This window comes from Borostomias antarcticus, assembly GCF_949987555.1.
Source record: "Borostomias antarcticus genome assembly, chromosome: 9".
NCBI lineage: Eukaryota > Metazoa > Chordata > Actinopteri > Stomiiformes > Stomiidae > Borostomias > Borostomias antarcticus.
In genome coordinates this window covers 893,066-919,045 of record NC_140242.1, presented here as the reverse complement: position 1 = coordinate 919,045, position 25,980 = coordinate 893,066, and the positions used below count along the sequence as shown (strand labels likewise).

The 25,980-nt window shown below is 51.0% G+C and overlaps 3 protein-coding genes across 3 annotated transcripts in view; all 3 read left to right on the top strand.

The window, feature by feature from the left end:
* Positions 1–4,270: 4,270 nt before the first annotated feature.
* On the top strand, positions 4,271–6,439 carry tagln3b (transgelin 3b; the record flags this gene model as incomplete). Its single annotated transcript, XM_084443263.1, has 4 exons — positions 4,271–4,453; positions 4,676–4,850; positions 5,930–6,032; positions 6,298–6,439. Exons 1-4 carry the CDS (start codon positions 4,274–4,276, stop codon positions 6,437–6,439), a joined length of 600 nt encoding a protein of 199 aa, XP_084299389.1. The 5' UTR covers positions 4,271–4,273.
* Positions 6,440–8,938: 2,499 nt separating this feature from the next.
* On the top strand, positions 8,939–10,244 carry c1qtnf9 (C1q and TNF related 9; the record flags this gene model as incomplete). Its single annotated transcript, XM_084443491.1, has 3 exons — positions 8,939–9,131; positions 9,218–9,280; positions 9,475–10,244. The coding sequence occupies 3 exons, from the start codon at positions 8,939–8,941 to the stop codon at positions 10,242–10,244; spliced, it is 1,026 nt and encodes a 341-aa protein (XP_084299617.1).
* Positions 10,245–11,088: 844 nt separating this feature from the next.
* Positions 11,089–25,980, top strand: part of spata13 (spermatogenesis associated 13) — a 27,674-nt gene continuing 12,782 nt past the window's right edge. The window contains exons 1-5 of the mRNA XM_084443490.1: positions 11,089–11,608; positions 21,063–22,117; positions 22,184–22,406; positions 22,462–22,656; positions 24,093–24,134. Of these exons, the coding sequence (XP_084299616.1) occupies positions 11,600–11,608; positions 21,063–22,117; positions 22,184–22,406; positions 22,462–22,656; positions 24,093–24,134 (1,524 nt within the window). The 5' untranslated portion in view covers positions 11,089–11,599. The remainder of the gene's footprint in view (positions 11,609–21,062; positions 22,118–22,183; positions 22,407–22,461; positions 22,657–24,092; positions 24,135–25,980) is intronic.

The window sequence follows — 25,980 nt, the reverse complement described above, 5'->3', positions numbered from 1 at the left end:
TTGTCTCTGTACACCACCACAATGGATTTCAAATGAAACAGGAGGGTATTTACATCCACATCAGGTGAATGGTGTAGGAATTACAACATCCTTTTGTAATGTGGTACCCATCATTTTGAATATTTGGTTGCAAATCCTTTCCAGTCAATGACAGCCTGAAGTGTGGAACCCATAGACATCACCAGACGCCGGGTTTTGTCCCTGGTGATGCTCTGCCAGGCCTAAACTAGAACTATATTCACTTCCTGCTTGTTCTTTGCTTGATTTCCCTTCAGTTTTGTCTGCAGCAAGTGAACTGCATGATCAATTGGATTCAGGTCAGGTGATTGACTTGACCATTGCAGAACATTCCACTTCTTTGCCTTGAAAAGCTCTTTGGTTGCCTTTGCAGTATGCTTCAAATCATTGTCCATCTGCACTGTGGCGCGTCGTCCAATGAGTTCTGAAGCATTTGGCTGAATATGAGCAGATATTTCCCGAAACACTAAAGAATTCATTCTGCTTTTGTCAGCGTTCACATCATCAAGAAATACAAGGAAACCAGTTCCATTGGCAGCCATACTGTACATGCCCACGCCATAACACTAAACCATCATGCTTCACTGATGAGATGGTATGCTTTGATCATGAGCAGATCCTTCCCTTCTCCAGACTCTTCCAATCATTCTGTTGATCTGTCTCATCTGTCCATAGTATGTCGTTCCAGAACTCTACAGGCTTTTTAGATATGTTTTGGCAAACTAATCTGGTCTTCCTATTTGTGAAGCTCACCAATGGTTTCCATCTTGTGGTGAAGCCTCTGTCTTTACTCAGGTGAAGTCTTCTCTTGATTGTTGACTGACACAGATACTCCTTCCTCCTGGGGAGTGTTCTTCATCTGGCCAGCTGGTGTGAAGGGTCAGATACTCCTTCCTCCTGGGGAGTGTTCTTCATCTGGCCTACTGGTGTGAAGGGTCAGATACTCCTTCCTCCTGGGGAGTGTTCTTCACAGATACTCCTTCCTCCTGGGGAGTGTTCTTCACAGATACTCCTTCCTCCTGGGGAGTGTTCTTCACAGATACTCCTTCCTCCTGGGGAGTGTTCTTCACAGATACTCCTTCCTCCTGGGGAGTGTTCTTCACAGATACTCCTTCCTCCTGGGGAGTGTTCTTCACAGATACTCCTTCCTCCTGGGGAGTGTTCTTCACAGATACTCCTTCCTCCTGGGGAGTGTTCTTCACAGATACTCCTTCCTCCTGGGGAGTGTTCTTCACAGATACTCCTTCCTCCTGGGGAGTGTTCTTCACAGATACTCCTTCCTCCTGGGGAGTGTTCTTCACAGATACTCCTTCCTCCTGGGGAGTGTTCTTCACAGATACTCCTTCCTCCTGGGGAGTGTTCTTCACAGATACTCCTTCCTCCTGGGGAGTGTTCTTCATCTGGCCTACTGGTGTGAAGGGTCAGATACTCCTTCCTCCTGGGGAGTGTTCTTCATCTGGCCTACTGGTGTGAAGGGTCAGATACTCCTTCCTCCTGGGGAGTGTTCTTCATCTGACCAGCTGGTGTGAAGGGTCAGATACTCCTTCCTCCTGGGGAGTGTTCTTCACAGATACTCCTTCCTCCTGGGGAGTGTTCTTCACAGATACTCTTCCTCCTGGGGAGTGTTCTTCATCTGGCCTACTGGTGTGAAGGGGTCTTTCTTCACCAGGGAAATAGTTCTTCTGTCATCCTCCACAGTAGTTTTCTGTGGTCTCCTGGGTCTTTTGGTGTTGTTGACTCACCAGTGGTTTGACCACCTAATGTGTTTGCTGTCTCTGATGGGTTTGATTTGATTCATCCTAATGATGTCTTGCTTCACGGATAGTGATGGGTTTGTTTTGATTCATCCTAATGATGTCTTGCTTCACGGATAGTGATGGGTTTGTTTTGATTCATCCTAACGATGTCTTGCTTCACGGATAGTGATGGGTTTGTTTTGATTCATCCTAACGATGTCTTGCTTCACGGATAGTGATGGGTTTGTTTTGATTCATCCTAATGATAGCTTGCTTCACGGATAGTGACGGCTCTTTGGATTTCATATTGAGAGTCCACAGCAACAGAACCATAACGAGGGAATAACACACACTTGGAACAGCTGAGCAGCCAATTGTCCAATTACTTTTGGGCGACCCCGTATAAAATTGTTTGTAATTTCTACACGTACACCTGATTTGGATGTAATTACCCTCAAATTAAAGTTGAAAGTCTGCACTTAAAAGTGTGTCCAAATATTTATGGACCTAACTATGTATGTACTGTATGATGAGGGAGACCACTTGATAGATGGATTAACATGGAGACCACTTGATAGATGGATTAACATGGAGACCACTTGATAGATGGATTAACATGGAGACCACTTGATAGATGGATTAACATGGAGACCACTTGATAGATGGATTAACATGGAGACTGAAGCAAAACCTCAAGGATGACAGGATAGGGAAGACCAGGATGGACTAGAGAGGTAAATCATTGTTTGTTTTTTTGACAGATTAGCTCAGTTGAATCTTGGATTTTTACTGATTCATTACCAGTACAATAAACAATGCAGGTTGGTTACCCCCATAGACTTCATGCTTCATTCCTAAAAAGGATTCCTTAATTCCATCTGTGTTCCAGTAGAGGATGGTGCATGCAGTCTACGTGGAGCTGTACAGTGACTACACCCATTCTCACAGAGCAGACATCCACCTTGATTACCTCTAACCCAATTAAAGCTGAGCAATTGCTATCATCATTGATACTGAGGCAGGCTGCAAGACACAATGCGGTTTGTGCCTTGTGCTCAGTCAATGGGAAGCCCAAAGACAGATGTCAGGATTAAAGTGCTACTGTACATTGTTTTAATTCCCACCAAATTAGATTATTTCGAGTTCAAAATAGAGAAAACAGTTAAGTGTATGCAGCCTATGGTCGGTGTTGATGAGTTCATCTCATACGAGGCAGGGGTAGTTGCTCTGCCCATGTCCTGGACTGGTGTCATGTCGCATTCTGTATCCGGATCTGAAGGGACCCCCCCCCCCCTCCTCCAGGGTCCGCATATAAAGCGGTCGGCCGGCCGCTCCCGGACACAGCTCAGAGCCTCGCCCCACACACTCACGCTCGTACGCACACACACTCACACACACGCTGCTGCCGTGCTTCATGGATGCTTCATCACCTCAGCATTGTCTACTCTGCCCAGATCAGCGGAATTAACACAACTGCACGGGACAGAAAGACACAGGATCTCCTCTTCTTACTGGTAAGAGTAGCTATAACCTTATATTCTATATTACATTCTATAACCTTATCCTATATTCTAAGTCTACTCGCTCACACATTCATGTTTATATACTTGTGTGCATGTGCAACGTCATTGCTGCTACTTTTATTTTGAACTAACCACGGATGAATAAGAATCACTTGCACTGGCTTCAAGCCAAAGACTCCCATTCCTAAAAAGTCTTAAAATAGCCTAATTGTAATTATTCTAAATATAGACATTTATTCATTTTCTTATAAAACTTAATAGATTTTTCCAGCAGGCTATAACCAATGCTGTTCTATTACTTTGCGATTTGATTGTCGGCATGGCCATGAAATAAGGCACGTTTAGCGCATCTCATCAGTATGCCTGTGTCCCATGTGCGGGACAGATGCCAAGGACCACACCCATTATCCACTAGAGCCACGGCTCTCTGGGGATGCGGATGGTCATGTGACCAGGCTAGTGACCGGAGCTCCAAGGAGAGGGGGAAGGATGAGGGGAGGATAGAAAATCAGTTAAATTGACTGCAATGATTAAAAATGCATGTTATTTTCCATTATTTATTTACAATAGCATACTTACAATCAGCCCATTGTCACACTGGTGTGAGTTTTTTTTTTTTATCGAATGCATTTAATGTAATTGCAGAGCAACATATTTAGCCCAAGAAAAAAAAGACATTGTGCCACATTGTATTTCTCTGAAATATTTTTTGTTCTTTGTCAGCACAGACTGTCTGGGTTGACTTGTCTGCGTTGTGTGTGGTCCTGCAGGGGAAGTGTAGACTGGAGCCAGTCTGCGTTGTGTGTGGTCCTGCAGGGGAAGTGTAGACTGGAGCCAGTCTGCGTTGTGTGTGGTCCTGCAGGGGAAGTGTAGACTGGAGCCAGTCTGCGTTGTGTGTGGTCCTGCAGGGGAAGTGTAGACTGGAGCCAGTCTGCGTTGTGTGTGGTCCTGCAGGGGAAGTGTAGTCTGGAGCCAGTCAGAGGGTGAGCAGCAGACATGGCCAACAGGGGACCCAGCTATGGGCTGAGCAGAGAGGTGCAGGAGAAGATTGAGCAGAAGTACGACCAGGACCTGGAGGCCCGGCTGGTGGACTGGATCGTAGCGCAGTGTGGGGGGAACCTGGAGAAACCGCAGCCCGGCAAGCAGAGCTTCCAGACTTGGCTCACGGATGGGACGGTGAGTGTCTAGACAACAACATGAGATTGTGGATTAATAGTGTACTACACTACCTGGTAACACTCAATAAGTCAGCAAAGAGAACAATTGTCAATTCAAGATAGTTCAGTCTGTTGAAACTCCCTATCCAACCTCTCTCTCCATCTTTCTCTCCATCTCTCCTCCCTCTCTCCATCTCTCCTCCCTCTCTCCATCTCTCCTCCCTCTCGTCTATCATGTTAGATTCTCTGTCGACTCATCAACAGCCTCTATCCGAGGGGTAAGGAGCCCATCAAGAAGATCCCAGAGACTCAGATGGCCTTCAAGCAGATGGAGAAGATCTCCCAGTTCCTGCAGGCCACCGAGGCCTACGGCGTCGTCACCACAGACATCTTCCAGACTGTGGACTTGTGGGAAGGTGAGGATGTCCGACTTCTCTCTTCTCTCAGGTGACCCTGGCATACTTTTCTAATAATGCGGAGACATGGAACTCTTGACCTGCTGCTTAGTGGCTTCCTCACTCTATCTTCATTATGGGAGCCATCTACACTTGATATTAAACATATAATGAAGCATAACGGGCGTCACGTAGCTCGGGCGGTAGAGCGGCTGGCTGGGGATCACAAGGTCCCCGGTTTGATCCCATGTATGTAACTTTCCTACTGTGTACTATTTGCCCCACTATTTTAAGACTGTATATTTATTTGCCCAGGGACTGCGGGTGGAAATTAGCTGTCTAGCTATAACCTTGTACAGTGCATCTCTCCCTATTCTATAGGGTAAATGTCTACTGTACCTTGTCCCTGTCTTAAAAATAAATAAAATCAATCAATCAATCAAGCTCCCGGCAGTGTGCCCAAGTGTCCTTGAGAGGCTGAACATTGACACTGAACCCCAACATCGCTCATGTGCGGCACGGGGGCGCAGTACTTAGCAGTGTCGCCTCACAGCAGGGTCATTCTGTGCAGACTTTGTATGTTCTCTCACAAAGGGATAGGGTTCCCTCATAAAGAACCCAGTACGAAGAACATGCCGAAGAACAGATGGCTACCGCTGTCCTCCCTGATGAAGACGGACAGGAGCGCTTGGATTGGTCCCCGGGCGCTTCCCATGCACGCCCCTGACTGTCTGCTCCCGGCTGCCCTCGGGGGAAGGATGATAGGATGGGTTAAGAGCAGGAGAAGAATCGGTGTATGCTCCTGTAATTCGAGTGTGTGTGTGCGTGTGTGCGTGCGTGCGTGCGTGCGTGTGTGTGGGCATCCCCGCCTCCCTACACCGTGTGCTCTGTGTTCACTGTATAACTAATAAAGATTGAGAGGAACATAATTGACCCAGAACGTTCTGTAGTAGGTGATACTTAATTGTGTGAAAAATACTTGAGACTATTTCTGAACAGCTCGGCTTCCTCAGTGAACCGAACCCGTTTGCAGGAATGCTGTGCATGCCAGGCTGCTGGGTGGAGTACGCTGTTGGAAAGGTGTGTTGTTGTGGTCACAGGGAAGGACATGGCGGCGGTGCAGAGGACCCTGATGGCTCTGGGCAGCCTGGCGCTCACCAGGGACGACGGACATTACCGCGGTGACCGCGACTGGTTCCACAAGTAAGGAGGAAAAATGTTTCAATTGCCCAATCTACTGCTGTCATTTGTGTTAACCTGGAGAGCTTTGGCTCTGTGTCCCTTACTCATACAGTATGTGCACTGGAATAGTCTGTTATTAATGTGGTTTGTGAATGATCAACCTTTGCGATGATTAAACCTTAATCTCAGGGCAGTCAATCAATGCTGGGTTATTTTTGTATTAGTAAATAAAGGTATTTTTGACCTCTTAATGGTATCTAACTTCCTGTCCGCCCTCTCTGTGCAGGAAAGCGCAGGGCCATCGGAGGGAGTTCTCCGAGGAGCAGCTGAGGCAGGGCCAGAGTCTGATTGGCCTGCAGATGGGCAGCAACCGTGGGGCGTCCCAGTCCGGCATGACGGGCTACGGCATGCACCGCCAGATCATGTAGAGTCCTCCTTTCAGAGTCCTCGCCCCACGCTCCAGAAGTATGCACCCCTAAACTCAGACGTCTCCAGGACCCTTGACCTATGGACTGTTTCTTTGCTGTTTCTGCTTATTCAAACCAGTACCCCAATTCATTCATTCACCCCAATCTCATCTTAAATACCACAGACCTCTGCTTCTCCCTTACCCCCCACTACCTTACCCCCACTGACCCTATCTTACCCCCACTGACTCTATCTTACCCCCACTGACCCTACCTTACCCCCACTGACCTTACCTTACCCCCACTGACCTTACCTTACCCCCACTGACCCTATCTTACCCCCACTGACCCTATCTTACCCCCACTGACTCTATCTTACCCCCACTGACCCTATCTTACCCCCACTGACCCTATCTTACCCCCACTGACCCTACCTTAACCCCACTGACCCTATCTTACCCCCACTGACCCTATCTTACCCCCACTGACCCTATCTTACCCCCACTGACCCTATCTTACCCCCACTGACCCTATCTTACCCCCACTGACCCTATCTTACCCCCACAGACCCTATCTTACCCCCACTGACCCTATCTTACCCCCACTGACCCTATCTTACCCCCACTGACCCTACTGTACCTTACCTATCTTACCCCCACCTTGTTTCTCACCCCACCCTCCCGTTTGGCTCAGCTTGTGATTTTGCTGTAATCTAAGTCACTTGAAACTGTTGAGTCTCACATTCAGAGCCCACGATTGGAATCGGCACTCCATAAAATTCTACTTTACACATTGTCCAAATATTACAGCAGAAACACTATAAATAGCATGGTACATTTATTTATGTATTATTTGTACAAAATGTATGTTTATGTGTGTCATGTTTTTTTGGGTGTGTAAGACTCACACAATGTAACGGTTAATTGTTTCATTTTTAATTCAAGGGAACTCAATGAATGATGATGCCTCTATAGTACTGTCTGCTCTAACTCCTGTAACCAAATCAATATCACATTGTGCCTGGTTCACATAGCAACATGTCATCTAAGTGACTGCAGAGACTAAAACCTGTTATATACAGTATAGGCCTCCAAATGAGGACATTCATTTATGTTCATGTATCGTGCCCTTTAACTTAGTGAAGTTATGATACATCTGTGTGTTCATGCGTGATTTGTGTGCTCAGGCAATTCCATGATCATGTAATAGCTACTGTGTATGAAAGGGATGCTCAGATTATTCTGTTCCAAGCCAGGATATTGCTTGAATGTGTTTTTTAATGTTTTGTCATGTTCACGTCATGTTTATATCTGGAGGCTTATGTGTAGAGAATATTACAAAATAAACGAATTAAATCTAAAATCTCCAGTATGTATTCTTTCATCGGCATGAAAAATGTATTGAATATATTGCACTTTAGATTAATCTCATATGTCCATTTGGTTTGCAAATACATTTCTAAACCATTCAGGAGAGTGCCAGAGCTCTGAGGAACGCTATCAACCCATTCCCACCTCAGGAGAATACTGGAGCTCTGAGGAATGCAAGATAAGAGAACGCAGCCTAGAACAAACACTCAACAAGGACTTTCAGGGGCGGGCCCCACATCACCAACTAGAAAGGTCATAGTTCATAGCAGTGGTGTTATTTATGGGGTCAAACGGTTAACAGTGTTGCTCTATTGAAGAAGATGAGATAAGCATGCATGAATTAACATCCCAGCATCCGGAGTGTCCCTTCTGCCTCGCACTTGAGGATTTCATTAACTAACCAGTGGCCCTTTGTGCTCTGACATTCAAAATCAAAGTAGTAAATCAGAGCACAGAGATGGAAACTAATATTCTCTGTCATTTATGCCTATACCTCTCTTTAATGACTTCTCTCTCCCTCCATACCGACAGGGGATGGCACTTTCATCAAGTGGAGAGGCAAACAGGAATGTACTTGCTCTAATATTCTGAATGTCAGAGTACTGTATTCCACCATGACCATGGTGATGCATTGTAGGCTGATCATTAGCTCTCCTCGGAACAGAGAAGCTTCTAGAAGGGCAACAAACCGCCAGGAAGGACAGAATAAGTAATCCCAAAAAAACTGTTTTCTCTGTCGAACCAATGGGACAGCTGGTTTAGCACAGTGATGTCACTAACTCTTCAAAGTCTTGGTAGCATTTACGTGGTCCTGGTTGGTGTTTAAGCTCTCATTTCTTCACTCAGTTTACGTGGTCCTGGTTGGTGTTTAAGCTCTCATTTCTTCACTCAGTTTACGTGGTCCTGGTTGGTGTTTAAGCTCTCATCTCTACAGCAGTGCTCCTGTGCGTAGTTTGTGTTCATGTGTGTGTAAGTACCCACAGCAGTGTATGTGTGATTCAGCTCTGTGTGTGTGTGTGTGTGTGTGTGTGTGTGTGTGTGTATGGATATGTTGTGTGAAACTGTAGGTTGTGCCTTAGAGTGTGGCGTATCCGTGTTTTACCAGGGTTCTGTATCAGGCGGTGTGCCGGGAAGCGTGGGCCCCAGAAGGATGCTCCTGGAGCTCAGACTCCATGTCATCGGCCTGCTCCTCCTGTTGGCTGTGAGGAGTGTAGCAGTAGAGGAGGAACCCAGGAAGAGTGCATGTGTCTGTGGACATCCTGGAATACCAGGAGATCCCGGCCATAACGGCATGCCTGGGCGCGACGGGCGAGACGGGTTTAAAGGGGACAAGGGGGACCAAGGTGAGACCAAGGATCTGAACTCATCTATCCACTTCTGTTTGGTTCGGGGTTTTTGAAGCTTCACTTGTATTTCATCCATTAAAAAGGTGAGGTGGGTTCCAGTGGACCAAATGGACAGGCTGGTCCCAGAGGAGACAAGGGGGAGCTTGGTAAGACCACCTGACAAAGGAGATCTATTACATCATTGTAAAAAAGTATTGATCTGTCATCTGATTTGACCCACGCTGTGCGCATTTCATCTCACATGAACAATATCCTCTTGCTCTCTTTGACAAGTAATCTAAAAATGGCGTGGTAATCATGAACTTGAGTAGGTTAAGAACCATGTTCTTGTGATTTGCAGGCACGGAGGGCCTGGTCGGAGCTAAAGGCAGGCGGGGAGAGAATGGAGAGAGGGGGCTTCCAGGGAAGATGGGCCCCCAGGGGGTCCCAGGGCCCATGGGTGTGAAGGGCTCGAAGGGAGAGCTTGGATTACCAGGAGCCCAGGGGTCAAAGGGCGGTGTGGGCACCGAGGGACCCGAGGGACCGAAGGGGGAGATCGGGCAACAAGGAGACAGAGGCATCCTGGGGCCCACAGGACCCCCAGGACGACCGGGCCCCAAGGGGGAGCTCGGCGTACCGGGCCCCAGGGGCAACATCGGCTACCGCGGGGAGAGAGGGGTGCGGGGAGAGCCAGGGGCGAGAGGCGAAAAGGGAGACACGCACGTCATTCCCAAAAGCGCTTTCTCCGTCGGCCTCACCGAGCAGACCAAGCTCCCGCCGGCCAATGCGCCGATCCGCTTCGACAAGGTCATCTACAACCGGCAGGGTCACTACGACCCCCAGACCGGCCGCTTCACCTGCGCGGAGGCCGGCGCGTATTACTTCACCTACCACGTCACCGTGTTCTCCCGCAACGTGAAGGTGGCCCTGATGAAGAACGGGGCGACGGTCATCCACACCACGGACAACTACCACGGCAGCGAGGACCAGGCTGCAGGGGGCGCTGTGCTGCACCTGGAGGCCGGGGATAAGGTGTGGCTCCAGGTGGTGGGAGGAGAGCTTTACAACGGGCTGTTCGCAGACGAGGATGACGACACCACCTTTTCTGGGTTCCTGCTCTTTGGCGCCTGATGATGGAGACTACGCTAGGCTACACAGGATGTTACAGACTGTACTCTTCTTCACAGGCCATTGTGGAAGATGCTGTATGTCGTTGCCTGTATGAAATGATGCGTTTGTATACAGTAATTACCTGCATGGATGTCTTAGTAGGCCTATGATGCAATTCTGTAATAATTGAATAGGTTCTATTTGTCTCATAAGCATTAAGCAATGAGGAATGTTTAGCTTTTCCTTGTTTATTATTTTCTGATTTATATATATATATATATTGTAGACAAATAAATTAAACTATCTGACAATGTTGTGTCTGAAATCCATTGAGACTTTCTATGTTTAGGGCTGTGACAATTAAAAATCCTTTATTTGAAGATGCTTTTCTGTGTAGGCTATGTCACTGGTAGGTATGGTCATAGGTCAACAATAAAATAACGCACTCTTCTCTAGGTGCTGGAAGTGAATTTATTGCCTGACAGTGACACAATTTATTGGACATAGGTCAACAACACAAGCATGAGGAAACAGGCCGAGCTCTGCATTGCCAGAAACAACCGGAAGCTCCGGTCTTTCAAGAGAAAAAGGGTTTACAATATAGATATTGCTATAGATAAAGATATAGAAATGTCTTTGGGAGACGCCTGCATTCATGCTTCATCGCATCCCGCTGTGGGCGTGGTTTACTACCATGGTTACATTGAGTTGAGTGTTGATTGGTTCACGTCGGCGCGGTCGTGTCGCGGTCAGGAACCCAAACCTGCCGAGCTCCGCCCCCTAGCTCCGCCCCGAGCTCCGCCCCCCCGGGCCGAGCAATCACCGCAACAAGTGCACTGATGCTGCCGCGGCTACGTCGGTTTGTTCTGTGAAGATTGAACCAGAGTCCCACACTCGAGTATCAACGGATTTAAGACTTTATTCAAGTTTTGGGTGAAATTTACGCCATATTTCTGTCACTTATCAACTTCCATAGTGCTAATCATAGTCGGAGGGGTTTTATAGACGGTAATTTTTCAACAAACTAACTTTTTTAGTGAAGACGTTTAGGGCTAGCCGGAGCTCGCGCGAGCAGGTTCGCTGGCCGTTGGTCTCGAGATGCGCGAGGCGGTTTGAGAGAAACCCTCCATGTTTGAGAGAGACGGTCTTCCGACATGTCCCTCCTAGCAGACCCTGGATCGGTAGAGACCCACGGACCTCTGACATGTTGTCCCTCCGAGCAGACCCTGGATCGGTAGAGACCCACGGACCTTTGGACCTCGCAGGAGTCCATCTTCCCCGGCCAGCTCGCTCGATGGCTAACTCCCAAACAGCTGCTCTGTTGTTGATGTGAAAGACTGACCCCAGATCGGTTTCACAGGGCAACACCGACGAGTATGAGGAGGGTAAGTTACAACAAAGGTGTACGTTTGTATGCAAATGTGGGTCGACTATAAACTGATTGTTACAAGATTCGAGCTGATCTACAAATTGACCAAACGTTGACAAACTTAGTTACATTTCGTCAATACAGTCGATGCGTGTTGTTTGTTCGGTGTGACTAATAACAACAGACTTCAGGTCCGTGTCCTGAACCCAGGAGGAGGGGAGAGGGGAGGGGAGAGGAGGAGGGGAGAGGGGAGGGGAGAGGAGGAGGGGAGAGGGGGAGAGGAGAGGAGGAGGAGGGGAGAGGAGGAGGGGAGAGGAGGTGGAGGAGGGGAGAAGGGAGAAGGGAGAGGGGAGAGGAGGAGGAGGGGGGAGGAGGAGAGAGGAGGAGGAGGGGGGAGGAGGGGAGAGGAAGAGGGGAGAGAGGAGGGGAGAGGAGGAGGGGAGAGAGGAGGGGAGAGGAGGAGGGGAGAGGGGAGAAGGGAGAGGAGGAGGGGAGAGGAGGAGGGGAGAGAGGAGGGGAGAGAGGAGAGGAGGAGGGGAGAGGAGGAGGGGGGAGGGGAGAGGGGGTGGAGGAGGGGAGAGGAGGTGGAGGAGGGGAGAGGGGGTGGAGGAGAGGAGGAGGGGAGAGAGGAGGGGAGGAGGGGAGAGGGGAGAGGAGGAGGGGAGAGGAGGAGGAGGGGAGAGGGGGTGGAGGAGGGGAGAGGAGGAGGGGAGAGGAGGAGGGGAGAGGAGGTGGAGGAGGGGAGAGGGGAGAGGGGGTGGAGGAGGGGAGAGGAGGTGGAGGAGGGGGAGAGGAGGAGGGGAGAGGAGGTGGAGGAGGGGAGAGGAGGAGGGGAGAGGAGGTGGAGGAGGGGAGAGGAGGTGGAGGAGAGGAAGAGGGGAGAGGAGGTGGAGGAGGGGAGAGGGGAGAGGAGGTGGAGGAGAGGAAGAGGGGAGAGGAGGTGGAGGAGGGGAGAGGGGGTGGAGGAGAGGAAGAGGGGAGAGGGGGTGGAGGAGGGGAGAGGAGGTGGAGGAGGGGAGAGGGGGTGGAGGAGAGGAAGAGGGGAGAGGGGGTGGAGGAGGGGAGAGGAGGTGGAGGAGGGGAGAGGGGGTGGAGGAGAGGAAGAGGGGAGAGGAGGGGAGAGAGGAGGGGAGAGGGGGTGGAGGAGAGGAAGAGGGGAGAGAGGAGGGGAGGAGGGGAGAGGGGGTTACTGTGGTGCATTATAGCACGGTTGTTATGGTGAAGTGGTGGATGTCAGGGTGACTGAGGGATTCAGTCAGATTCATTCACATTCATTCACATTCAGATCTTTATTTGTCGCAAACGTTCAGTGAAATGTTCCTGCCGGCTCCATGATGTGCTCAAAAGTTACAGGTAGTTACTTACTAATACACAAGTTACCAATTATACCAGAAATATAATCTAGATACAATAGTCTAAAGATAAGGGTACTGGGACAGCTGCAAAGTAAGAGCTTTATGGCAAGATCTAGTTCATTAGTACACAAATAAATAAGCATTCACTTCACTTTACTTCGACATACTTTGCAGGCTGAAGGGGCCAGGGGTTCACACTGGAACATAATCGCCTTAGCATCTAATCATCGGGGTCTTTGATTTCTAAACACTCAATACCACCATGTGTAGAGGTTATAACTATTTATTTTGAATGAGAAATCCCGCGCACAGGATGTTCATGCGCAGGTGTTCCTGTTTCCCACGTCACGGTCTGTCTGCCGTCACGGTCTGTCTGCGGGATACCTTGCTGTTCAAGTCTACCGATGGATTAGCTACCACACACACACACACACACACACACACACACACACACACACACACACACACACACACACACAACTGCTATTGCTCCATCGATCCCCTATGCAAGTGCACCTGATCTGGGCTATACACAGTCTGATGTATATGCAGTTGTGAGACTTGTGGCCCTGGCTGTACTTGAATATGTCAACTTTGTTGTTCCCAGGGAAGATCAGTTTCTCAACTTTTGCCAAAGTTCCATCTCATGTTTCATTCCCAGAATGATCACACCTTACCTGCCACAATCACACACACCTTACCTGCCATCACACACACCTTACCTGCCACAATCACACACACCTTACCTGCCACAATCACACACACCTTACCTGCCACAATCACACACACCTTACCTGCCACACAACTCCATGGATGTGCTGTCATCCTTAGAACCTAGATTAGATATGTGTACCGAAATAAAACCTAGCTACAGATTTCACAGAGGTATTTGACCGATTTAGCTGGTCTTTGCAGATTTAGTTAGTATTAGTTATTAGTTAGATTCTGTCCGTACCGACCCTATACACCGTCCGTACCGACCCTATACACCGCGCGGTGTCAGTTTCCTAGTGGAGTGGTTACAGACCCCAGCGGATGAGGTGATTGAGTGGAAGAGTGAGAATGGGTGACACTCCCTTTGCTTTGCTATACTTGGCTTTCCACTATCAAAGGGGGGTGTGGTCTCTCCGGCGGAAAAGAGGAGGAACTGGGTCATTTAAGAGAGATGGGATTTCAACACGCTGACATCAGGAGTAGCAGACTGCTTGTTCTTGGGTGTTGATCTGAGCAAGGCACAACTTCCATCAATCACCTGCAGCTAGCGCAGAGCAACAAAAACAAGAGTCAGATATTGAAATGCAGAGAGGGTTTACTATGATTATGATGTTATGAATTCTGTATTTTCTGTCCCATTCTTTACAGTATGTACTGTAACACTGCGTAGCCCGACTCGCTCCTCAGTAGTCTGTAGCTTCCACCCTCCCTCGGCCAGACTGGGCTCTGTCTCTGGTCCTCTGACTGGCCCAGTCTGGGCTCTGGCTCTGTCTCTGGTCCTCTGACTGGCCCAGACTGGGCTCTGTCTCTGGTCCTCTGACTGGCCCAGACTGGGCTCTGTCTCTGGTCCTCTGACTGGCCCAGACTGGGCTCTGTCTCTGGTCCTCTGACTGGCCCAGACTGGGCTCTGTCTCTGGTCCTCTGACTGGCCCAGACTGGGCTCTGTCTCTGGTCCTCTGACTGGGCTCTGTCTCTGGTCCTCTGACTGGCCCAGACTGGGCTCTGTCTCTGGTCCTCTGACTGGCCCAGACTGGGCTCTGTCTCTGGTCCTCTGACTGGCCCAGACTGGGCTCTGTCTCTGGTCCTCTGACTGGCCAACTCATGACCACCTCTGACAAACAGCGCTTTATCTACGCCACCGAAAAGATATGATTTGATGGCGCCAGCGGGTTCTATTTATAGTGAGGAGTGTTTTTTAACCAATTCAACTTGGTTTACATCTACAGCACAATTGTTGTCATGCTTAGATTGATCCTGGTCTATTAAGGAGTCATTCTGGGTGTGTATTGCTGAATAGTAGTCTGTGTGATTAGGATGAAACCAATGCTGTACAGACTGGTAAAGCTCCCATAATCAGATTAGTACTGGGAGGGAAGAGGAGCACACACACACACACACACAAACACACACACACACACACACACATGCACACTCCTCTAACACGTTGGACTGGGCTAGCTGACTGGTGTAGCCGTGCTCTTATAAACACGCTGGACTGGGCTAGCTGTAGCTGAGTGAGCCATGCTCCTATAGAACACGTTGGACTGGGCTAGCTGTAGCAGAGTGAGCCATGCTCCTATAGAACACGTTGGACTGGGCTAGCTGTAGCTGAGTGAGCCATGCTCCTATAGAACACGTTGGACTGGGCTAGCTGTAGCTGAGTGAGCCATGCGAGTCTCCCTCAGCGTTTCTTCAGAGAAACTAAGCTTCTCTTTGAATCAGTGGAATGGCTGCAGGACGGTGAGTCTCTCACACTCAAACACACACACACCTCCACACACACAGTCTGACACACACACACTTCCACACACACAGTCTGACACACACACACTTCCACACACACAGTCTGACACACACACACTTCCACACACACAGTCTGACACACACACACCCTTCCACACACACAGTCTGACACACACACACCTCCACACACACAGTCTGACACACACACACTTCCACACACACAGTCTGACACACACACACTTCCACACACACAGTCTGACACACACACACTTCCACACACACAGTCTGACACACTTCCACACACACAGTCAGCCACACACACACTTCCACACACACAGTCTGACACACACACACAGACACACGCGCAAGAAGATGAAGAGATGAGGCTTGAACATGGAGGCCTTAGGCTCACTTGACTTTAATGTACTTCTGCAGTATTCTACTCTGTAGTATTACTATCTATAGTATTCTACTCTCTAGTATTACTCTGTAGTATGAAGCCTGTCATATTCTCTCTCCAGTATCATTCTAACTGGCTGGATGTTATTGAACCCTTACCCTAGACGAGACGACCAGTAAAGTACCTGTTCAGCTCACTAAAGAATGGCAGCAGAAGTGCTTTAGGGTGATTCTCTCTCTCTCTCTCTCTCTCTCTCTCTCTCTCTCTCTCAGCCTATGTAGTAAATGTAAAAAGAAATCCAATATTTTCCCTTCAATATTCACTGTCTAGCCATCTCTTCAGTTAAAAATTTCAGTTCATTCCTGTGTAATTAGCGTGAGCCTAGCCTGGGGCGCCTCAGTGGAGGTGAATTGGGGGTTGTAGTTCACTAATGATTATGTGTTTATGACCCTTGCATAAGGGCACGGACTCCTCCAGCCATGGAGAAGAGGAGTAGAGGCCCCAGAAGGCCCCCCTCACCGCCCCACCTGTGTACAGACAGTGTGTGTGTGTGTGTGTGTGTGTGTGTGTGTGTGTGTGCAGGGGTGTATTGGTGACTAAAGAAGTGGGTATAATGTAGTAGAAATGTTTTTACAGTACAGTAGTGTTTAAAGAAGTGGGTATATTGTGGGTCCATGGATAAAGAAGTGGGTCTACTGTGGGTCCATGGATAAAGAAGTGGGTCTACTGTGGGTCCATGGATAAAGAAGTGGGTCTACTGTGGGTCCATGGATAAAGAAGTGGGTCTACTGTGGGTCCATGGGTAAAGAAGTGGGTCTACTGTGGGTCCATGGATAAAGAAGTGGGTCTACTGTGGGTCCATGGATAAAGAAGTGGGTCTACTGTGGGTCCATGGATAAAGAAGTGGGTCTACTGTGGGTCCATGGATAAAGAAGTGGGTCTACTGTGGGTCCATGGGTAAAGAAGTGTGTCTACTCCATATACGTATACCTCTGTATACTCTCCACTACAGTACATCACTGTGTGTGTGAAGTATGTGTGCGACTACGTGAGAGAGAGAGAGTTTGGTCACATTTCTCGGTGTGTGTGTGTGTGTGTGTGTGTGTGTGTGTGTGTGTGTGTGTGTGTGTGTGTGTGTGTGTGTGCGCGCGCGTGCGAGTGACTGCCCACAGTCGTCCTCTCTCTCTCTGTCTGGGAGTGTAATCTTCGGCCGGCTCCAGCTGGCGTCCTCGTGGGGGGGTGTTCCAGCTGGCCTCCTGGGGGGGGCTCTCTGAGCTCTTCATTAACTCTGGGCTGGGGAGCAGAGCCCCCCCCTCACATGTGGGAGTTGTAGCTTAGCATGGAGCCTCAGAGGAGGGCTGAGACACAGCCAGGCAGTCCAGCCAGGACAGGACGCGTCTCTAACATGCTCCACAGTAAAAGTGAATTAGACCATAGCACTGTGAAGGTATTACTATGGAAAGAGTGAGTTTCTGTGTTGTAGAAGTGGAGTACGCTACAAATCAGGGAGGCATGTTGAGGTAGTTCTGTGGCTTCATCATTAGAAACGGAAGATGGACCACTGTGCTCATTCAGAGTGGTGTTGTTGAGTCTTGTCTGGGCCGGCGTGACGCTGATATAGGACACCTCACCTGGGTCATCTGGTTCCTGCCAGGTGTAGCAGACGCCAACTGGGCTGTGACTCCTGGCGCCAGCTAGGGGGAGAAGGCATGGGGGCACCACGGTGTGTTTGACAATAAGTCAGTGGGGGTTTTGTAACCAAAACGAGAGATAGAATCTATGATCTGTAAGTTTGAGCCCGGTTGTCTTTTATCTCCTTTCCCTCTGCCTGGATCTTGGCTGGTGGAAGTTGGAGACTCTACCCCACCATGATGATTAAAGACAAGAGATGAGCGGCCGTGAAACCGTCATGGTTCTTGTATTTAGGCTAGAACCGAGTCTGATGTCTGTCCGGGAAACGCGCTGTGTCGTAGTAGCCTTAGCGTGACTATGACTGTCCGTGATGGAGGAGCAGAAGTGGGCTTTGCTGTCGTGTTGGTGGTGCTTGGCAGTGGTGCGTCTCTGTTTCTATCAGGGCTCAGGCTGAGTGATTGAGTGAGCTGGTTGAACTGAAGGAGTTGGACTGCGATGGTCCATCTGGAGTGGGAGAGGAACCAGAGAAAGAACTCCCTCAGAAGGCTCTGAGCGGGAAAAGAGACAGGAAATGAGAAAGTGACTTCCTGTAGGTCTTTTTCTATTTGATGAGGTCTGCCCAGCTATAGCAGCAGAGCTTTAAAGGGGCACAGTCACACTCATTTCAGGTGAAATTATTTGGATTATTAAATATTTGTTCGGGGAGCACAGACCTCTGCCCATGAATGAATTCCGTGAGACAGGGCCTGGGACATGGGGAGACAGGGCCTGGGACATGGGGAGACAGGGCCTGGGACATGGGGAGACAGGGCCTGGGACATGGGGAGGCAGGGCCTGGGACATGGGGAGACAGGGCCTGGGACATGGGGAGACGGGGCCTGGGACATGGGGATGGGGAGACAGGGCCTGGGACATGGGGAGGCAGGGCCTGGGACATGGGGAGACAGGGCCTGGGACATGAGGAGACAGGACCTGGGACATGGGGAGACAGGGACATGGGGAGACAGGGCCTGGGACATGGGGAGACAGGGCCTGGGACATGGGGAGACAGGGCCTGGGACATGGGGAGGCAGGGCCTGGGACATGGGGAGACAGGGCCTGGGACATGAGGAGACAGGACCTGGGACATGGGGAGGCAGGGCCTGGGACATGGGGAGGCAGGGCCTGGGACATGGGGAGGCAGGGCCTGGGACATGGGGAGACAGGGCCTGGGACATGGGGAGACAGGGCCTGGGACATGGGGAGGCAGCCTTCAGTTTTTACCCCCCCAGCCTCTGGAATATCCTGCCAGAATACCTAAGGATGGCTGAAACTGTGGGAAAAAAAATCTTCCTGGGGGGGGGGGGGGGGTGGGGGGGGGGGTCATGCCCCTGGACTCCCCTAGAGGGTTCACATCTTTTCCACCTTTTTCACCCCTGTTGAGTTTGCACCCCTGCCAAAATACGCCACAGAACATATGACCTCGTGGATCCGCCCTGTGACTCATATCTGCTGTTCTGCTCTGAAATGGAATGGGTTCTAGTTGGCCCAGGCTGCACCCCTTCAGGAGAACGTCTGATGGGTTCTAGTTGGCCCAGTCTGCACCCCTTCAGGAGAACGTCTCTGATGGGTTCTAGTTGGCCCAGTCTGCACCCCTTCAGGAGAACCTCTCTGATGGGTTCTAGTTGGCCCAGGCTGCACCCCTTCAGGAGAACGTCTCTGATGGGTTCTAGTTGGCCCAGTCTACACCCCTTCAGGAGAACCTCTCTGATGGGTTCTAGTTGGCCCAGTCTGCACCCCTTCAGGAGAACGTCTCTGATGGGTTCTAGTTGGCCCAGTCTGCACCCCTTCAGGAGAACCTCTCTGATGGGTTCTAGTTGGCCCAGTCTGCACCCCTTCAGGAGAACGTCTCTGATGGGTTCTAGTTGGCCCAGTCTGCACCCCTTCAGGAGAACGTCTCTGATGGGTTCTAGTTGGCCCAGTCTGCACCCCTTCAGGAGAACCTCTCTGATGGGTTCTAGTTGGCCCAGTCTGCACCCCTTCAGGAGAACGTCTCTGATGGGTTCTAGTTGGCCCAGTCTGCACCCCTTCAGGAGAACGTCTCTGATGGGTTCTAGTTGGCCCAGTCTGCACCCCTTCAGGAGAACGTCTCTGGTAGTTGTTGTGGGAGGAGCCCCGGCACACAGGGTTGAGTGTTGTGGACTGCGGGGGGTGGGGGGGGGGGGACTGTGGGGGGGGGGGGTTAAGCGGCTCAGTTCCCCGGGGCTGGAGGGGCAGGCTAGCGAGAGGCCAACTCACCCCTCCGCCCTCACTCACCCCTCCGCCCTCACTCACCCCTCCATCGGACCAACCTGGAGAAAAAACGGGCAATTTGTTGCATTAATCACAGTGGATTAGTGGGTCTCATTGCTTAGTCATGCTCACAAAGCGCCTCATCAAAGACTCGGCTGAATTAACCACCGCCCTCTGCCCCCCCCCCCCCCCCACTCTGGTCTCAGCACACACACCCCACTCTGCTCTCAGCACACACACACACACCCCACTCTGGCCTCAGCACACACACACACACACACCCCCCACCCTGGGCCTCGAACGCACACACACCCCACTCTGGTCTCAGCACACACACACACACCCCCACCCTGGCCCCCCCACCCTGGGGCCTACTGCTCCTAGGGAGGAGGAAAGGAAGCACCCCCCCCAGGGGAACTTGGGCACATAGCTCTCTCTCACGGAGGCTACACTCCCACACTCAGCATACCTTCGGCCCCCCCCACACACACACACACACTCCCACACGCACACACACAAGAGCACATTGACACACTCTCACTCCCGCCTAAGCGCTCACATGCTGTACACACGGAGAGCCAACCACAGGTTTCCCCCACGGCTCCCTAGTAAACAACGCGTCTATCTAACAACGTGTAACTCGCACCGCTCGAGGAACTCTCTGGAACGTCGGCTTGTCACACATTCGCATGCTCCCATCTTCGGGGAATGCGTTGCGTTATGCTGTAATCGATCCCCCCCTCCCTCTCTCTCTGTTTCTCACACTCTCCCGCCCTGCTCAGCTGCTGGGGGCTTGGCTAGCTCATCTGAATTTCAGGAAAACCGACGGGCGAGAAAAGTCCTAGATTCCTTCATGGTGGCGTGTTGTCTGAAGGCTTGTTGACAAGACTTGACAAGAACACACTTCTTCTTTGTTTGCCGTCTTCAGAGATGTGTTTGGCATCTTCAGAGATGTGTTTGGCATCTTCAGAGATGTGTTTGGCATCTTCAGAGATGTGTTTGGCATCTTCAGAGATGTGTTTGGCATCTTCAGAGATGTGTTTGGCATCTTCAGAGATGTGTTTGGAAGCTGTCAGGCGGGTGTTGGGCCAGAGTGCATGGCAGGGTGTTGTGTGGACAGATAGCTCTTCAAGCGTTGCTCGGCATGTGCGTTGGACAGTGGACAGTAAGGACAGTGTGCAGAAAGCCTCCTAAATAAAGTGTTTCTCACAGTAACTTTCCTACTGTCGGCTATTGTTGAAAGCACTATACTTATACTTACAGTGACATTATACACACTGAAATCTGCATACAGTAGATAGCAATTCTGTACCAGCCGTGTGTGCTCTAAGTGTGTGTGTTTCCTGTGTCGTCAGGCAGGACAGACGGACAGGGCCTTGTCCACCAGCGAGGCCTCGCTCTCTCGCCACCACGGCTCCGTAGACGCGCCTGACCTCCGACCTCCGGCCCGGGGCCGACCGCTCAGCGACGTCTTCCCCCTCCAGGGCCGCGCCGAGCAGGGCGCGTCTGGGGGCGGCGACGCGGGAGGTCACCTGGAGGTCAGGCCCCACCCCTCCAGGATCATGAGGCTGTTCTCCTCCCCGGCCGGCGCCCCACACCAGGCGCGGCCCGGCCTCTCCGGCCTGGGCGTCACAGGCTCCTTCAAGAAGCTCCGCTCCTCAGTGCTCCAGGGCATCCAGAGCCGAGGGTCGGCCAATCAGGGCGTAGGGGATTCCCCAGCAGCCAATCATGACGAGGATAACGGCGTGGCTGTGTCCATTCCGGGCCCGGGGGGGCAGGGGGATGGAGCCAATCGGATGAAACATGGGGAGGGATACAGAGCAGCCAATGGAGTTCCTAACGGGCAGCAGTTTGCAGCGATCAGCCCGTATGGCTCTGACAACGAGGAGGAAGAGGAGGAGGAGGAAGGCGAGGAGGAGGGGGGTCTTCAGAGGAACAAAGGCTTCTCTCGGAGCATCCGGAGGGCGTACGGAGCGGGTCGCATCTCGCTGCTCGATACGGGCCAGGGGAAACGGGCCGCAGGTCCAGGATCGGACGTCTCGGCCAATCACGGCCCGGTTCAGGGTTCGGGCTCCGAGGTCAACCTCCGCTCGGCGCAGGAGGCGGAGCAGGAGGGCGTGAACGGGAACGTCAGCGCGCCGAGCGGACTGAGCAAGAGCGCCGACAACCTGCACCTCTTCAAGCTCCCCTTCAGACGCAAAGCCGCCTCCCCCACCCCTCGCTCCCCCTCCCCGCCCCCTCAGCCCGGCTCCTCGGGGACCCCCAGGGCCAACGGCATCCAGAGGACCGCCAGCGCCCCGGCGGCGGACCAGCGGGGTCGCAGCCCCGGCCGCCGGAAGAGTCCGCTCGGGGCCAAGGGCCACATGCTGAAGCTGGTGGGCAGCGTGACCGACCTGACCGTCCGCCGGAGGCCCAGCCCCTCCCCCGGCCCCTCCCCCGACCCCTCCTCCCCCACGTCCCCCCTCTCCCCACTCAGCCGTCTCCACGACGACTACTCCCGCCGCACTCCCTGCCTGCCCGCCGGCGACCGGCGCCGCCGACCCTCGCCAGCGAGGTCTCGGTCGGACACGCGGCCCCCGTCAGTTGTAAGCCTGGACCCCCCCCACCCCCGTCCTCCAGACCGCGCCCCGGCAGAGGGGGGCTCCGCCGCCTGGCACCGGGTCCTCATCAGCCCGCATCCCGCCGAGGCCTCAGGCAGGGTGGCGCCCGACCTCACCCCTGGTCTCCCTGCGAGTGATGTTGCCGTCACCGCAGCCACGCCCACCTCGCCTCCGAGAGCCCCCCCGGGTGACAGCAGCACGCCTGGCGAGGAGGAGGAGGAGGAGGAGGAGGAGGAGGAGGGGGGGGGGGGCGGGAGATGGGCAGGACACGGAGCACAACGCCCCTCCACTCATCCGGGCAGAGCCCTGCAGAAGTATCAGCCGGGAGAGGACAGCGCCCCCGGAGGAGGTAAGAGAATAGAGAGGGGCTAGTTCCCAATCGCATACTTCTACTTTTGACTACCGGTACGTACTACAGCTGCTCCTAGAAAGTATGTACTTTGCACACAGTACGCATCCGACTCGGATATACTACTAATGTCATAACATTGCACCTTGAACTTTGAACACATCCGTCACTGTCCATGAAGAGGTGACATAGGTCATAGGTGACGTAATGTCCGCTGAGTAGCTGGTCAGAATAGCCAGGAAAGCCTGCTGGCGTGCATACTGCAAGATACGGACAGATGTAGTAGGACATCCTGGTATTTTTTGCCATACTGCATGTGGCATTCTATGTACTGGGACAATACTACATTCTTCTTTGGTATACTACTGTATATAGTATGGAAGTATGCGATTCAGAATGCAGCCAGCTGCTCCTAGCCCGTGTGTGGCCTTGGTTCTTCTTATTTGAGCTGATATCAGACGGGTAGAGGGCCTCCAGGATTAGAGGTAGGTTTGTAGCTACAGTACAGTAGCCTGGTTTGTCCTTGAAAAGGGGAACAGAGGAAATTGAAGAGTGCTGCGTTAGAGCTTCTGGGATCTGCAGTGTAGTCTGGGGGGGACGTACTGTACCAGAGAGGGCTTGGGGGGGGATTGAAAAAGATTCCAGCCTTATCGTTATAAAGTAGTAGTAATAATAGAATGATTAATAAATGCAAATGAATTCTCCTCATTATATCCAATGGCATTGACCCTCAGGAAATGGAACACTGCAGTCCAGATTACACACAGGTGTGTGAAGTAATCTTTGATTTGAACTCGTTTAGATAACGTCTACTGACTTGATTCACTCGGACAATACCAGCTCCCCGTGCCAAATCATGACCCACCGGAGGAAGGCGTTGTGCTGTTAGTTCCTTCCCATGTCACCCCAGTCTGGCCACCCTGAGTGGACAGCCCAGCTGTCTGTCAAGTCCTGATTGGTGGGGGCGTGTCTTGTGATCGTGCTTCTGCAGTGTTTGTCCTCTGGGTCTGTGGTTGAGTGACTCCGGAGGCATGGGGTCACATGGGAGGACGCAGGCCGAGTTAAACGTTAGCTGGTTTATGATTGTGGGGCGCTGCGTAAGCAGGCCTGCTCCTGGGGCTCAGGTTGGGCAGCTATCAGTAGCACCGCCCCCCCCAGTCCACCTGGCCAAAGTCCGGCAGCCAGGCAGCGGGTCGGGGGAGAGCCAGATCGACCGGCCGGAACACCAGAGTCAGGACTGGCTAACCTGGTCACAGACTGTGGGGGACAAGCGTAAGATGGCGGGGAGGGAGCAGTCACACGTCTCTCCTTAAAGAGAGAGTACGGAGCCTGGGCCTTCAGAACACACGAGTGTGTGTGTGTGTGTGAGTGTGTGTGTGTGTGTGTGTATATGTTTGTTTGCCGCGATGTTGCTGATCCACTGTGTACCTTTCCAGTGCATTTGGACGAGACCGGACCTCGACCCGGAGGACCAGGAGGTAAGGTTCTGAATGACATCATCACAGACTAACCAGACCATGCAGGTCCACATGCTCCATGAAACGTACTAGTCTAAACATCTGATAGTTCAGAAGAGACTAACATATCATTCACTGACCGTACCGTAAATGAATAAAGGACACCGTGTCTGAAAACCTCAAATGGAGGAAATATTTGTGTTGCTACTCCTTATTAGTGTGTAGTGCACATGAGAGTTGAACTCCTTATTAGTGTGTAGTGCACATGAGAGTTGAACTCCTTATTAGTGTGTAGTGCACATGAGAGTTGAACTCCTTATTAGTGTGTAGTGCACATGAGAGTTGAACTCCTTATTAGTGTGTAGTGCACATGAGAGTTGAACTCCTTATTAGTGTGTAGTGCACATGAGAGTTGATGAGTGCAGTTCAGTTGTGTAGGTGTTGTGTTGATATCAGAGAATGACTGGATGGTGAACACACATTCACACAACTGTAGTCACAGAGCTGCGGGTGACAAATCGCATTTTCTAGAATCCTTAAGAAGCTGTGCAGGGATTGACCCGCTGGCTCGGTGCTGTCTGTAAATAACGCTTTTCAATGGCCCGCTCGGGCTAGTGCAAATATAACTTTGAGATTGTATATATATATATATATATATATATACACACACAAGGCAGAGAGCACGGAGACACAATGATCACGGGTGAGTTCAGCCCCGACAAAACATTGATGTTTTGCTGTGCTTTCCAGGTTGAACGACACACTTTCTCTGTCTTACCCAATCAGCACAGCGTTCCAACACACCACCGTTTAACGTTTGCTACATTTTGTCGGGGCTGAAGTTCAACTCGCCCCAGCTGTAAGCTTCGCATGACAAAAAAAAACAACCTCCGAGCCTTTACCCTGATTGGCCGTGGTAACGCGCCAGCGCGAGAACTTGAATGTGAAGAGGAGGCCGTATACCTTGTACATACAGTAGCCGTTAATCAAATGTTTCTGAAGCACCTGCTGCCGGCCAAAAACCTGGCAAAAAAACAGCTGAAAAAAGAAACCACCTTTCACCAGAAGCACTGCGCGATAATGACAGGGAGTATGAACAAAAACGAAAGAGTTTTCCAGCCTTACTGGCCAGATCGCTGGCCTTGGCTAGGGTATGATGAGGAGGAGGAGGGAGTATCTTGCAAGCTTTGCCGATCTATGCCAGCGTATGCAGACAAGTGAGTGAAAACATTAGACAGCTCTTAAAGGAGTAGTAAAGGGAAAATGCCTGTTTTAAGGTTACTTATGATCATATACAATGGTTCAGATCAAAACGTTGATAAAACTAGCACTTTTGAGAAAGTCTGATAATTGCTCTACCACGTTTAGGTCATACAATGGATGTGGATGGGCACCTTGAAAAATCATTCAAAAACATGTTAAACTCTCGATTTTTCAAGGTGCCCATCCACATCCATTGTATGACCAAAACGGTGGTAGAGCAATTATCAGACTTTCTCAAAAGTGCTAGTTTTGTCAACGTTTTGATCTGAACCATTGTATATGATCATAAGTAACCTTAAAACAGGGCTAAACATGCATTTTCCCTTTACTACTCCTTTAAGTGAAATAACTAGCTAACTAGCTAATATGTTTGATGGTTTAGTTCTTAGTAATTGCTGACTAGATCCCATCATCACAAACATTGACTTTACATGTACTTGTATCACATCATTCTTCTGAGGCATGATGATCAACCACTTGTAGAAGAACTCTTCACTCAGTGACAAACCACTGATATCTGATTCTATCTATTCTATCATATCTGTTGAACATTTAGCTATATCTTCTAGGCCAGTGATACAACATTGGGGCGTGTAACTTTGAA